Source organism: Scardinius erythrophthalmus (genome assembly GCF_964197995.2).
Source record: "Scardinius erythrophthalmus genome assembly, chromosome: 25".
In the NCBI taxonomy this organism is placed as follows: domain Eukaryota; kingdom Metazoa; phylum Chordata; class Actinopteri; order Cypriniformes; family Leuciscidae; genus Scardinius; species Scardinius erythrophthalmus.
In genome coordinates, this window is record NC_138245.1 from 31,060,392 (window position 1) to 31,076,529 (window position 16,138).

Below are 16,138 nucleotides of genomic sequence, written 5' to 3' on the forward strand. Positions count from 1 at the left end.
TCTTTATTTGATTCATTTACAGTCTTTGATTCATTTACAGTCTTTATTTGATTCATTTACAATCTTCGATTCATTTACAGTCATCTCACTGTGGTAAATAAGGTATTTTGGTGGAAACGAACAATGATGCGTTATCGTGGATTTTTGGAAATATTCACACTCACAGGCCGTTCTGAAACTCTTGTGTTGGAGACCCGTGTCCTTTATCTCATCCAGAGAAACACACGAACACGGTCCGGACAGCTTTATGTGACAGTGAGACACACAGTTTGATGGCTTTCACACAATGAGGCTCTTTCTCTCGAGGTCTGCCATGGTGATTCACACATCAGCGCTTAGAAATGTGCGGAGAGAAGAAAGGAGACACACACGTCTGGCTTATACTTCAGCCCAAAATCAAAGATAAAAACAGCATTTATATTTTGCATTATTAGTTTATTATTTTGCATTTAGAACATTTAAAAAACATTTGGACGAATTGCATTGTGCATTATTATTATTTTGCATTGATATATTTTATTGTGCATTGCATTATTTTAAACACAATTAAGCATATTTCCCCTGCGCCACAAAAAATGCAGACTAATGCAAATTATACATAGTACACAAAATATACATTGTTTGTAGTACTTAATGTAATTTATATTAATTTTATGTTTTATATATATATATATATATATATATATATATATATATTTAACAGTCTTTAGAAAAAAGTATTTTAAGAGTGAGAGCCTATATATATATAGGATATACACATATAATACAATTAATATAAATTACATTAAGTACTACAAACGATGTATACTTTGTGTGCTATATAAAATTTGCATGTATTGTATGACTGTAGTAAGAATTTTAATTTATTTTATTTTAATTTATTTTATATTAATTTATTTTATATAAAAAAGTATATTGTATTAATGAAGAATTTTATTGTATTTTATTTCATTTATTTATTATTATTATTATTTATTATAATTTTATTTTATTTTTTTACATAAATGGGAATAAAAATAAACCAAAATTGAAAAGCAAGTGCTCAACCAACTGTGGAGGAGGTTCAACTAAAAAAAAAAAAAAAAACATAAATGACATTTATATTTTGCTTATTGTTAGTTTTGCACTTTTTTTCTACAGTTAAATAAAAAAAATAATCTCACAATCCCCAAAAAACTTAAAGGTTAAGGTCCTAAAAATATGCAACATTTCTTTTGATTTGCGGTGTAAATGTGACCAGGCCATTCTTTGTGAGCTTCACTTCACCGATGCGTTTAAAGCTTTTATAGTTGACATCTGGGTCACACACACACACACACACACACACACACACACACACACACACACACACACACACACACACACACACACACACACACACACAGCGTTCACTGTAAATCCCTGGAGATCCGGTCTCTGTTGCATCTCTGAAAAACACTGATTAGTGTGAGGCCAGTGTTTGTTTTCATGCACCAGCGCCCCCTGCTGGAGGAGTCTCATGCCTCGGCCTCACGAGTCTCAGCGTGTCTCTCACTGTCCAAGTGTGTTGCATCCGATGGGATGAGAATGCCTTCAGCACAAGCTTTTATGCTTCCCCCACCATGATTCTTGGCTCGAGTCGGGATGCCAAAACACAAGGCTGTCATAACACGTCGAAGGCCTGCATTCACTGCCCGCGATCGCGATGCATCTCTCGGTTGGCCGAGCAGGGGTCTGAGAACAGTTTGCATGAAATGCTTTGGCCAGAGATGAAGTTTCCGGATTCATAATGGCTTTCTCAAAGACTGCTTCCACCTCACGGGGAGAAAGGGGGCACAAACTAATGAAAGTGCAACAGAGGGCATTTGTGTGTGTTGTGCGGATCCCAGCATTCATTTCCCACCGATGAGAGTGTGGCGGAAACACTGACCGGGTAAATGGAGTCCTAATGAGTTCACTGCTGATCCGCACTCATGCATCCGCTTCGGTTTCAACACCAGATCGATCCGGGCTTTTAAAGCTCTTCTAAATATGTGTACAAAACTAATCCATTAATAGGAATCGTTTTAGCTCAGAAGCAAGTGCAAGGTGTGCCGAATACAATTCGATCATGAAATGACCTTGAGATGCTCAGAAAAATGCCAACGTTTGCTTTATGGAAGAGACCTTGATAGAATTACACATCTAACAAAATCACAAGGCCATATTTGAATAATTTTAAGCTTTAACTACAGTTTCCCCTGTTATTGCCAGAATATCATATGTATAGATAAATAAAATCATTGTTAGTGAAATGAAACTGTAACGTAATTTAATTACATTAATACAAACTTTTAATATTTAGCACTTTAAATAAATAAATGAGTTCAGAGTAGCTTTTTAGATATGTGCAATTCTAATTATGATGTTTGACTACTTGATTTTTATTACAATTAATACTTTTATTTAGCAAGGACACGTTCAATTGATCAAAAGTGACAGTAAAGACATTTATAATGTTACAAATTATTCTATATCAGATACATTCTGTTCTCTTGAACTTTGAATCCTGAAAATTAAAGTGTATCATGGTTTTCACAAACATAATAATCATAAATGTTTCTTGAGCATCAAAACATCGTATTATAATGATTTCTGAAGGATCATGTGACACTGAAGATGCTGAAAATTCAGCTTTGATCACAGAATTAAATTACATTTTACTATTCACATAGAAAACAGATGATTTAAATTGTTAAAATATTTCACAATTTTTACTGTATTTTTTATCAAATAAATGCAGAAGAGACTTCTTTCAAAAACATTAAAACATTTTCCAGACCCCAAACTTTCTGTGATTTTAGCATGACTTGCTCAGATTGAGTCAGGTGACCTGTTACAACCAATCAGGCTGTGGCTAAAACAGCCGTTTGATCTCATTGGCTCAGCAGTTTGTGCAGATTAATGTCAGCAATTTGCTAAAAGATCCTCATTCTGTTGTTTACCAGCTAATTGAATCTGCGGAGAGAAATGGAGGGAGAAATTGCCTGTAATGGTCGTTCAGAGGAAGAGAGGAAAGATAATGATTATGATGACTTGATATTGTTCTAAAAGTGAGCAGGGAACATCTAAACTGAAATGGAAAATTCAATGCACAATTGGCTTAAATAGAGTTAGCCTTTAGCATGTTGCAGAGCTAACGATGCAATACTCAAATAAGCATAGGCTATTGTCATTTAGATCAGTGGTTCTCAAACTTTTTGGTCACGCCCCCCTTTAAACCTTTAAAAAAATCTGAGCCCCCCCTCCCAAAAAAATGTAATAATAAATATATAAAAGCAGAAAGTTTTTTTTACAATGAAAAACGTGCAATGATAAACTTACAAGTGTCTCTGATTTAGGAAATTATTGAAGGCCTGCTTTCTGTATTTCTCCTTGAAAAAAAAAAAATATATACAAAATAAAATAAAAACGTTCAATGAAAAACAGGAATAGTTTTAATTTGTCATGTCATTGAATCAACAGTAAGAGAGAATAATAAACCAGAACTTAAACTTTTAATTTATAATTAAAAGTTAATATATAGCAGCTTTGGAGAGTGCCTCACGAGCTCAGCTTCTGGTTGGTCTTCTCACCAGAGCGCGCACAGCAGCGGAGTGCCGCGTTCACGTGATTCGGTCCGCTGAAGAGGTTTTTTTCTTTGGCGAGCAACTTCTATGTTGGGCTTGTTCCAACGGTCTGAAGAAGAACGATTCATTGCCGTTCGTTGCCGCTTTATAAAAGAAGAGCGCTTTCACTACCGCTTTCACGCACTTGAATGCCGTAGTAACGTAACGGCTGTATTTTTATTTATTTATTTTTTGCTGATCTCCCGCGCCCCCCCTGCAGTAACGGGCGCGCCCCCACACTTTGAGAACCACTGATTTAGATGATCTTAATTCCCAGAGGCCGGATCTTTAGGTCGGATCTTGTGTGCTTTAAAGGGATAGTTCACTCAAAAATGAAAATTAGGTGTATATGACATTCTTCTTTCAGACAAATACACTTTTATGATGGACAGATGCACTTTTATCAGGGATAGATGCACTTTAATGATGGACAGATGCACTTTTATCAGGGATAGATGCACTTTAATGATGGACAGATGCACTTTTATCAGGGATAGATGCACTTTAATGATGGACAGATGCACTTTTATCAGGGATAGATGCACTTTAATGATGGACAGATGCACTTTTATCAGGGATAAATGCACTTTAATGATGGACAGATGCACTTTTATGATGATAGATGCACTTTTATCATGGATAGATGCACTTTTATCATGGACAGATGCACTTTTATGATGGATAGATGCACTTTTATGATGATAGATGCACTTTTATCATGGATAGATGCACTTTTATGATGGATAGATGCACTTTTATCATGGATAGATGCACTTTTATCATGGATAGATGCACTTTTATGATGATAGATGCACTTTTATCATGGACAGATGCACTTTTATGATGGATAGATGCACTTTTATCATGGATAGATGCACTTTTATCATGGATAGATGCACTTTTATCATGGATAGATGCACTTTTATCATGGACAGATGCACTTTTATCATGGATAGATGCACTTTTATCATGGATAGATGCACTTTTATGATGGATAGATGCACTTTTATGATGGATAGATGCACTTTTATCATGAATAGATGCACTTTTATGATGGATAGATGCACTTTTATCATGGATAGATGCACTTTTATCATGGATAGATGCACTTTTATGATGATAGATGCACTTTTATCAAGGATAGATGCACTTTTATGATGGATAGATGCACTTTTATGGACTTCATAACAGAAACAGCAATTCACTGCCATTGTACAGCTTGGAAGAGCCAAGACATTTTTTAATATAACTGATTATATTTATCTGAAAGAAGAATGTCATGTACACCTAGGATGACTTAAGGGTGAGTAAATCATGGGCTAATTTTCATTTTTGGGTGAACTATCCCTTTAATGCAGTCCCAGCATCCTCTGGGTGTGTGCCAGCGATGCTAAAAACAGCTCTGCAGAGAACTAGCGCACATGCTAGCGGCAGCTTTGACCTCAGCAGTATAAGAGCGGTGCTAACACACACACACACACACACACACACACACACACTCGCTCAGAGAAGCCCTGGTCTTAACTGTCACCTGGATCGTCTTTCAGACTAGATCATGCTTGAATCCTCAGGATGATGTCGACCTTGAGTCACACACTGCTGGTACCAAGGCTTAGAAAGGATATCAGATGGTATTTTCATAACAATATTCATATGCTGCATTTACGCCATGCCATAATTACAGTAATTTCTAGATGACAACACGTGATGTTCTGCTCGGAGCTGGTAATGGGAATTATGCGTTTCTAATCAATGCCTAAATTAATCTGCAATGGTCAAAAATCCCAATTTACAAGTTGTAATTACGAGCTTGATGAGGACATGAACGCTTTTTATAAGTTGAAATCTCGTAATTACGACAATCACATCATGGCGTTAATGCATCTATATCATTGCTGTTTGACCCAAGGTAACTTGTTTTTATTTATAAAAAAAATAAAAAAATAATAAGAATAATAATAAGAATAATTGTGTTGTTATTGTTAACTAAAATTAAATTGATTAAAATTCACCTGTTCAAATAATTAAAAAGAGTTTTTGGCAATTGAAATAAAGCATGAAATAAAATAAAAAATAAATATTATAAAAAACTTAAACTAAAAAAAAAAAAAAAAAAAAAAAACTTTTTTAATAGAAATAGAAATATGACCATGGCAATTAACTGAAGTAATCTAAGTTTAAGTACAAACATTACTACAACAGAAATACTTTTTTAAAATTAAAACTAAAAAACAAATAAAAATGGCATAAAATTAATAAAACTAATATAAACATAAATTGAATCTAATATAAATATTTTAAAAAGCAAAAACTAACAAAAAATGACAAAAGCACTATTAAAATAAAACTGAAATCTAATCTAATTCAAAATATGTATAAAAATTATAACAGTATATAAATAATATATTTTTTAGTAACACTGTGTCCTAACTAGACGCGATCATAGGACGCGATGCAATAAGATTCCAGCGACGCGACTACAAGATGCGTCAAAATCAATCAAAACCCACAACCAATCAGATTCAGAACAGCGTGTGGGCGGAGTCTCGCGGCAAGTGCACAGCAGCATAATAATCTTGACGGCACTCGCAAGAAAATGGTTAAGTAGGCTACACAATCAAATTCACAAATATTACACCATTTAAACATTATTCAAGTACATACTGAGTTACTAAAACAATATTAGTCAAATAATACACTTGTTTGTTTACAGTTTGAACGTTCTTGTTTCCATTTGTTTAATTTCAAGATCTGAGGTGAATTATCCATTGTTGCTTTTACAGCCACAAAGCTGGAGCACTAAATGATATTCAAAGTCACATTACACGCTTTTAACATTAAATAAAGCACATAAACAGCGCCTGAGATTATCATTGACACACTTTGTGTTTGTTGTTCCAGCGCGACGTCGAAATAGAAACCGTTTCTAACTGTTTCGCTTGTCGCCGTCGCGGCTGGTTAGGACAAACCTTTTTACAGTCTATGGGACAAACACTCTGATTAACATGGAAAAGAACATTTTATCGCGCGTCGCGTCGCGTGTAGTTAGGACACGGTGTAATATCACAATACACAGTAGGCTACAGTATAAGTTACTGTGTGTGTGTGTGTGTGTGTGTGTGTTTTTGTGTGATTGTATGTTTGTTTGTGTGTGAGTGTGTTTGTTTGTTTGTGTGTGAGTGTGTTTGTTTGTGTGTGTGTGTATACCATGTCACTAAATGATTAGTATGTATGTACACAAAGATCATTGTATATATTCAAGGTTTTACTATGGTACATATCTCAAAAACATAGGCCTAGGACTACAGTAGCATCATTTGCAAGGAAAAATAAATAGGAATAAAAATGAAGATACTGTGGTATATATTTCCATGGTGTGTCTTTATGCTAAAACCACAGTAATCTTTTGCAAGATGAACTTTTTATATATAATATAAAGTTGCAAAGACAGGTTGCGTGGGCTTTTGTGTTGTGTTTAGTAAAGTCAGAGAGGACGGTAATGCCGAGGCTTTTACTGCAGAGCTCAACCGCTCGCTTCACTAACTGTGTCTGAGGGATGCTGGGAAATCAATACTCTTTGAGCCAGACAAACCCATCAGTCCAGCTGACATATTGACACGAGAACGTCTCCTGCTGCGTCACATGCTGTCTTTACCGTCTTTACTTCACTGCGTTTACTTGAGATACACAAGTTTGAGTCACTCCTTAATATAATGTGCATTTAGAAGTCAATGTGTGTTTAGTGTTGGTATTACCATAAAAATATAGGCTACTATGGAAAAACACTACGGTGCCATTAATATGGTGTATGAATACAATTAATATACTTGGACATGTACACTTAACAAAAAATAGGGTACTTTATTTTAGACAGTATTCTTTGAAGTACCTTATACATTTTATAGCACATCTATGCTAATATAAAATAAATCGGACATTACCATTATGCCATTCTTTATAATTTAAAAGCCTATATAAATGCTATATAAAGGAAATAGTATGATATTTTGGATATGGTACCAATTGTTTTTTAAATGCCATGGTACATAATTCAATATCAAAGTACTATAGTATTACCATCTGATACCAATACACCACGGTACTACCATAATACTTTCATAAGATTCATGTTAATGTGATACATATTGTTTTGAATACATCTGAATGGCAAAGACGTCACTGACAGACCATTATTGTCTTTTTGGGAGGCGATAGCTTGATAAAAGTCCTCAGCACAATGGAGGAATAACAGATGTGTGTTGTAAATAGATCTATAGCTCATTTCCAGCGGATCTGTCTTCCTCTTTACTACTAGTTACGGCACCAAATAAACATGACTGAACATCAGAAGGAATGTTGAAAGATATAGACATCATGTAGGCTATAAGAAGTTGTTAATTTGAACCTTTAATAATAATACCACCAGGTTTCCCTGTATGTTTACAGCATTAGTTGAGAGATTTCTTTCCTTGAGAAAAATGAACATGCCATTCCTGATATTTAGATTTTGAATCAAAATTCGAATCGAATCGCAAGCTTATGAATCGAATCACACAGCCATCCATTATCCTCACTTCAAGCTACACTTGTTTTACTATATCTTTCTGTGGCAGAAACTGTAGGACTACGAGTCGTATGCTAGTATTCAGCATTTGCCCTTGATTTCTGTGTCATCTTGCTCATTGTTTGACATTCTGCTCGAGTAGCTACTCACTCCGAACCCGAATCTCTCTCCAGAAGCCGTCCCAGTGGCACAGTTATATTTAGCCGCCTGCAACTAGCGGTTTCTGGGACACGGGTGTTACTCTCACTACAAAAATGCCCTGGAAACTCTCCGTTTGTTTGAGAAACGCTCCTGTGAGATGTTAGCGCCGCGCAGGTTTTGTGTGGGAGGTGTTTGAAGAAGAACATCTCGCAGGAGAACAACCGCATGCAAACCAAGCCTGATAATAGCAATTAGAACGATAAACGTTTAACAGTGAAAAGCATTGCATTTCAGGGTGTTTCTGTGCTGGTTTGCGCACTTGGTGTGCATCATAACCCCCCTGATCTTTTAGGGCCATTCGTTTTTTTCGTTGTATTTTGGTTGCATAACAGAACAATAACAACATACATATATAGAGGATCACAATGCATTCAACTATTGTCTATTATATTCATAATAGCATCAAAGGAAACAACAGAAAAAAAATTATACAAGGGATAAATTCCAAAAAATTCCAAAAAGATGAATTAAAAAATTCTATGCATCCGTTTTGCTTTTTTTATTTCTTGCATCTTTAAGGGCCTCAATGTAACGCTTAAGTTCAATTATAAATAATATAATGTTAGGTTTATTATTAGTCCATTTCTGTTTGTGTGTATGGTATTTTCCATACATAATTATTAAGTTAATCACCAAATTTTGCTCTCAACTCTTATTTTTATATAACAAAAGTTATCTTTACCACATAGTCAAATCTTTCATTTTGTGAATTTAAATAATCAATATTCAATATCAATCCAAAAATACACATTCAAAGAATAAATGTTTTATTGATTCTTCTTCTAAGTTACAAAAGGCACATTTATTCTCCATGTCTCTAATAAATCTTGAGACGACTTGGGTAAATTAAATTAAATATGTAACTTCTTAAACTTTATTGGTGATACAGTATTTACTTGGTAAACTACAGACATCTTTCCCTTCAATCTTATTATACATTGAGTTTTAAAAAGGTTTGCGTTTAGATAATAATGTATTTCTACATAATTTTTTTAGATATAAAAGTTATTAAAAAAATTCTATAATTTTCACACCATTCATCGTTGTTGTTGTTTTTTAATGCTTTATTTGAACATTTAGTTTACACCATGGTACAACTAAATTAGAGCATCACAATAGTTAAGAATAACACTAATAGAGAAAGTAAAGAACGAAACAAAAACAGTCAGTCACCCCAAAAAAGAAAAGAAAAGAAAAGAAGAGGGAATTACACAAATCAATATAAATTTCACATTAAATACAGTAAAAAAAAAAAATTTTTTTTTTTGTAAAAGTAAAACAACATGTTCTGAGTGCTTTCTTGTTAGGCGAGAGTGAAATTGTCAGTAAATAATGTTTTATCTCTTGTAAGAATATTTCACAAATAGGTCTACAATTTGAAAACCTAGATTTATGAATATAAAATCTACATAGAATCTAATTCTTGATTTATTATAAAGAAGGCATTTGGATCCGCTCCCAAAAAAATCCCCAGAAAATGTGGGATTCATTGAAAAACCTTGTAATATAGAACTCGAGATAAACAAGCTAGCATCACTCCAGAGCTGGAAAGTAATTTTAGGGCCATCCGTACACACAGTTTTGGCTGATGATGTCATCACGGCACGCTGAGACGTATTTGAGGACAGACTACAGATTTTAATTAGGAAAGCAGAAACTCTTGGCGAGGGAACCAATTGTGTCATTGTAGTTCTGCCAGTGTCCATTATCTCACGGGTGAGGAACGCCACATGACCGTGCTGGTCCGGGGATTGTGGGCATTACAGGGGCAGATCTCAGGGTTGTCCAATAGGTGGCAGTCGGTCCTTAAAGCTCAGAGATGTGCATCAGTGTCAAGGTGATGGATGATGGAGAGAAGAGAGGAGAGGAGGGGTTGATGGGAAATAAATAAGTGCTGTCTCTTTGCAAAGGTCAGCAGAGCCGATGAACAATTAAAGTCTTATTCAGAGTCAGACACTCTTTCCCAGAGTCACCGATAACAAACAACACTCTGGAAAACACAGTTGTTTTACTTTTGTGGAAATTGCTTTATGTAATACATATTTGAATTTCTTTTTACTAAAGTCAACTTGAAGTCGATATTTTATTTACGTTCATGATACACTTTCCTGGTCTTATTGCAGTATTTATTTATTTTTTATCAGTGCACGCAAAATAAAAAAATAAAACTGAAAAAATCTGTATAGTTAAACATTTTTTGTAATAATCTTAATTATTAAATGTGATATTTTTCCCTCTTTATTTCCCTTCTTTTTTCTGTTTGAATATCTAAAAGAAATTGTGTGTATATATATTATATATATGTGTGTGTGTGTGTGTGTGTGTGTGTTTTTATTAGATGTTCAACCAGAAAAAAAGAGTAAAATATTATAACATATTAACGACAATATGTATTATGTTTTCATATATATATACACACACAAATATATGCATGCAGAAGTAAAATGGGTTGCAAATATTTCTCTTTGACTAATTCAATGTTTTCATTGAATTCTTAGTTCAGTTTAACCTCATTATTACCATATTTAAATCCATTACACAGAATCCAGCTGATCCACAATCAGTGGAGCAAATATGATTATGATGTCTGTGATGTATCTTAAATATCCCACTATAATGACCTTTGACCCCTCTGTCTCTTTCAGCCGGGCTTCAGAGGAAGCCGCCCATGAGGAAGTGTGAACGGTGAAAAGCCGAAAGGTCAGAGGTCAGGATGACGACAGTAGCCGCAGAATTCGAGCACATGGACATCCAGCAACAATACCCGGACAGCGTGAACAACCGCTGGGAGGACGAATGGGACAACGAGAACAGCTCGGCCCGGCTATTCGAGCGCTCGCGCATCAAGGCTCTAGCGGGTGAGTGGGAATCACAAACCAACACTGTTTTTAACAGTAAATCACCGTAAAAATGCTACAGTGTGTACAGTGTACAGTGTCTACACACAAAGTGTGATAGATCTAACCGTACATTTAATGTAATTTTACAGTAAAATACCGTTAAATGAAAGTTTTTGGAAGTGAAAAAGAACAAGTCACTGTATAATTTACAGTGGAAAACCGTGAAATGCGATAAATTTACTATTTAAATCGATTGCTGGACATCGTAATGTTATTGTACATACATCTGATTTATGATTTAAACCCCCCCGCCCCGTCCTCCTTTTTGGTTATGGAAATGGCCACCCTAACTAGATACGGTTACCCAATAACTGTGATAGATCTAAATCTACAAAATATAGATTTTGTACATTTAATGTAATTTTACAGTAAAATACAGTTTTTGGAAGTGAAAAGTCACTGTATAATTTACAGTAGAAAACTGTTAATTGACATTCCCACAATTCCCTGCGTGACACTTCACATTTGATGTACTTTTGTTGAAATTACTGTTTCTTCATAGTTTTTCTTTGTTATTTCTGATCAGTTATGTACATTAGGGTTCTATGTTGTTAAATGAATGTTTATTGCATTTGAACATTTTTACGTGATACCATGATGGTGTTTAGTGTGTGTGTGAATGACACTGTGCTGCTTCTATATTTAAGTTTTAATTTTAATGAGGAAATGGTGTTTGTGATGAGCTTTGATTGATCATGTGACTCTCATCATCACTGTGATTAGTGATTGTCAGTGTGTTACAGTGGTACAAAACAGATATTAGTACTTCAGTAGGGTCGGTAAATTAACATTACATCAGATAATGAATTATGTTCGTTTTCTGTAAATTTAAATTAAGTCTGTAAAACCTAAAATGTTGCTACTGTATTTTTTACGATATATTTCTGGCTTTTACCGTAAATGTAACAGATTTTATTTGACAGTATAGTGTCCTTCTGTGATGCTGTTAAACAGATGAACATGACCTTCTTTCAGAGCTTGACAGAGAGGAACAATAAGAGAGGTTATTAAGTGTTTTTTTGTCAGCTATTGTGTGTTTTGGAGTTTGAATAGCTCGATAATGTGACGCCCACCCGCTCGCACATGACATGCAGTGATTTTGTGCGTGGGAGATCAGCGGCAGAGAGAAAGTGGGCGTAAGTTCACACTTTATCCGCTCCTTCTGAAGCTCCCACACCATTTCAGATCCACGGCGAAACCCTCGAGCCCACAGACCGGCTCGCGTCGCTCTTACGCCTCGTACGGGAAACTGTGTGTTACATAAAATCAATATGGAGATGCATGATGATTTATTCATGGGTTGAATCTTTAATGCAGTTCCTATAGAAACAATATATATCTGTGTTGAACTAAATGCTTCTTTTGTAGGGCACTTAGACACTCTGATGGACCATTTGATGAATAATAATGCATTTTAGAAAACAATATATTTGGATTTACAAAAACCTAATTAGTCATTAGAGTGTGTCGTCACAAAAGTTCATTAAAACACTCTGAAATTGTAGGTGCATGATAAAGCATCGGTTGCATTGTTCCTTGCTTCCATCATAATATGTTGACATATATGTGAAAAATAATAGTTTGGGGTCAGCAAGTCTGCATTTATTTGATGAAAAATTGTGAAATATTATTGCAAATTAAAACAGCTGATTTCTATGTGAATATACAGTAAAATGTAATTTATTCCTGTGATCAAAGCTGAATGTTCAGCATCATTACTCCAGTCTTCAGTGTCACATGATCCTTCAGAAATCACTCTAATATGAGGATTTGATGCTCAAGAAACATTTATGATATTATCAGTGTTGGAAACAGCTTGTGGAAACCATCATACATTTTATTTTTCAGGATTCTTTGATGAATAGAAAGTTCAAAAGAACAGAATTAATTTGAATTTGAATCTTTTGTAACATTATAAATGTCTTGACTGTCACTCTTGATCAATTTAATATGGAAGCTTGTTTCCGCCACAGAATAAAACATTTTAAAAGATAATTGCGACTTTTTATCTCACAATTCTGACATTATTTCTCAGAATTGCAAGATATAAAGTTGCAATTGCGTGAAATAAAGTCAGAATTGCGAGATATAAAGTCAGAATTGCGTGAAATAAAGTCGCAATTGCGTGAAATAAAGTTATAAAGTTTTTTTCTCGCAATTCTGACTTTATAATACGCAATTGTGAGATATAAAGTCAGAATTGCGAGATGTAACAACGGCAAGGTATAAATTTCCATAATTTTTTAAAGACTTCCACATCATTCCACCTCCTCAACCCCTCCATAACTCTCACTGTGGGGTTTCGTTGTATTTCTTTATATAATTTATTCTCCTTGGATGACAGTGGCATATTTCCCTCTGCTGTTTTCCATCAGGCATCATGCGTTCGGTCGCTGTGTTTACAGAGGTGTGATGTTGTTTATGAGCGCTGGAGTTTTCTCATATTCTCTCGGGGTGGTAGAGCTTAAACAGACGCTTCGCTCTCCCTGAGACTCACTTAGAAACTTCAGGGATGAAGAAGATGGAACATAAAACAAAAATATTAAATCTCGTCCTTTCTCTCTTGTTGCCAAAACCCACAATCCATTTCTGGAGTTGTAAAAAATCCCCAGCATTCCAGTAAAGCATCTACGTTTCACGTGATTGTGTTTTCCTGCATTCCTGGGCAGCAGAGCATATACAACCCTTGCTCTGTCCCACTCATTCTGCATCATGGAAGCAGGAATAATGCTCAAGAAAGAGATGCACAGCAAGTTTAAGGTGCAGTGTGTAATTTTTTTTAAATAGGCCATGTCTTGATGTTGTTTTCAGGCTCTACTAAAACTTGAATGTTGATTATTTTCCTCATATTCTCCATTGTTGCGGCTCCTCTCTTCCCAGTCTGTCAGTAACGCTCTGTTTACTTCCTGTCTCTATGAAGCCCCTCCTTCTGAAAAGCACACTGTGCTCTGATTGGTCGGCTGGAGCAGTGTGTTGTGATTGGTCGAGCGCTTCGAGTGCGTTTGGGAAATGTCCCGCCCCTTTCCATAACCACCAGTTTAACACACTACTAACTAACTCACCCAGGCCCCGCCCCTTTATTCTGCGCATGAATTATTATAATGAGGAATATTATGACGTGTTCCCGGAAGAAACTCAAGACTACAATGGAGGCGTTTCAGGAGTTCAGAAACACTGACACTGATATAGAGAAGAACTAAGTGCTTTTTCATGCTCAAACTGCAACACTACACACTAAAGAGAGATGAACATGGAAAAAAGCTGAATATTTACAGTTGCCAAACTTGGGCTCGGACAGAAAAATTCGGCCCGATCCGCACTCTAATCACTAGAGGCATGGAAATTACAAACTAGTGACATCTTTGAGTTTTCATACTAAACAAGCCATGAAATTTGAGATCAGGAGCTCCAGGAGGAAGTACTGAATAGTTTGGCACACATTTTTATAATGACTTTTATTTTGCTTTTGGCTTGGGCCAGAACGTACTCAGCAATACTGCAGCGCGTCGGTAAGCAAACCTCATATATTCCTCAGAGGATGTAAAAGTCTCGTTTAAATAGAAGCAGAATTGTCTCAGGTCTTTGCGGTCTCGTCACGCTGTCATGGGCTGGGATGGGACGTCCGATATCACACCGGCACGGTTCACTCCCAGAGGTCTGATCCGTCGGGAATCTCAGGCATACCTCACTAATGTGGACCATGTGCTCGAGGAACAGACGGACATCATCCCTCACAACAGGGGCGCCAGATTGAGGGAAAACCACCCCTTTATTTGTGTTATTATTATTATGCTAAACACGAGCATGTGTGGGATTTATTACGGATTGATTCTGACACTTTGTTTAATTCGGCTGCATTTTGTAAGAAGTTTGTGCCTATTTTATTAAACTGATCAAACTTTTATGATTTATGTTAACTCAATGATCTCTGCCATTATCATGAGCAGATGGACAGACTGACCAGTGGATGGACAGATAGATGGATAAATGGATAGATAGATTGACATATTGATTGATTGATTGATGGATGGATGGATGGATGGATGGATGGATAAGTAGACAGACAGACAGATAGATAGAGTGATAGATGGATGATGTAGATAGATAGATAGATAGATAGATAGATAGAAAGATAGATAGATAGATAGATAGATAGATAGATAGATAGATAGATAGATAGATAGATACAGTAGATAGATAGATAGATAGATAGATAGATAGATAGATAGATAGATAGATAGATAGATAGATAGATAGATAGATAGATAGATAGATAGATAGATAGATAGATAGATAGATTGATTGATAGATGATAGATAGATAGATAGATAGATAGATAGATAGATAGATAGATAGATAGATAGATAGATAGATAGATAGATAGATAGAGATATACAGATTGATTGATTGATTGATTGATGATGGACAGATAGATAGATAGATAGATAGATAGATAGATAGATAGATAGATAGATAGATAGATAGATAGACAGACAGATAGATAGATAGATAGATAGATAGATAGATAGATAGATAGATAGATAGATAGATAGATAGATAGATAGATAGATAGATAGATAGATAGATAGATAGATAGATAGATAGATAGATAAATAGATTGATTGATTGATTGATTGATTGATTGATTGATTGATTGATGATGGACAGATGGACTGATGGACGGATGGATGAATCTCTCTACCTAGATAGAATTAATGCTGTCATCATGAATAATTAATTCCCCTTGGTTGCCTGGTTTCCCACACACACACACACACACACACACACACGTACTGGTTTGTGGGGCAGTGGACTAGTATTCCACCAATGAAACACGAGCATCTAAA

At 35.3% G+C, this 16,138-nt stretch overlaps 1 protein-coding gene across 1 annotated transcript in view; it reads left to right on the top strand.

Moving 5' to 3' along the window:
- The window catches only part of sptbn1 (spectrin, beta, non-erythrocytic 1), a 115,268-nt gene that overhangs the window by 24,186 nt on the left and 74,944 nt on the right, over positions 1–16,138 (top strand). The window contains exon 2 of the mRNA XM_081358344.1: positions 11,037–11,249. Within this exon, the coding sequence (XP_081214470.1) occupies positions 11,105–11,249 (145 nt within the window). The 5' untranslated portion in view covers positions 11,037–11,104. The remainder of the gene's footprint in view (positions 1–11,036; positions 11,250–16,138) is intronic.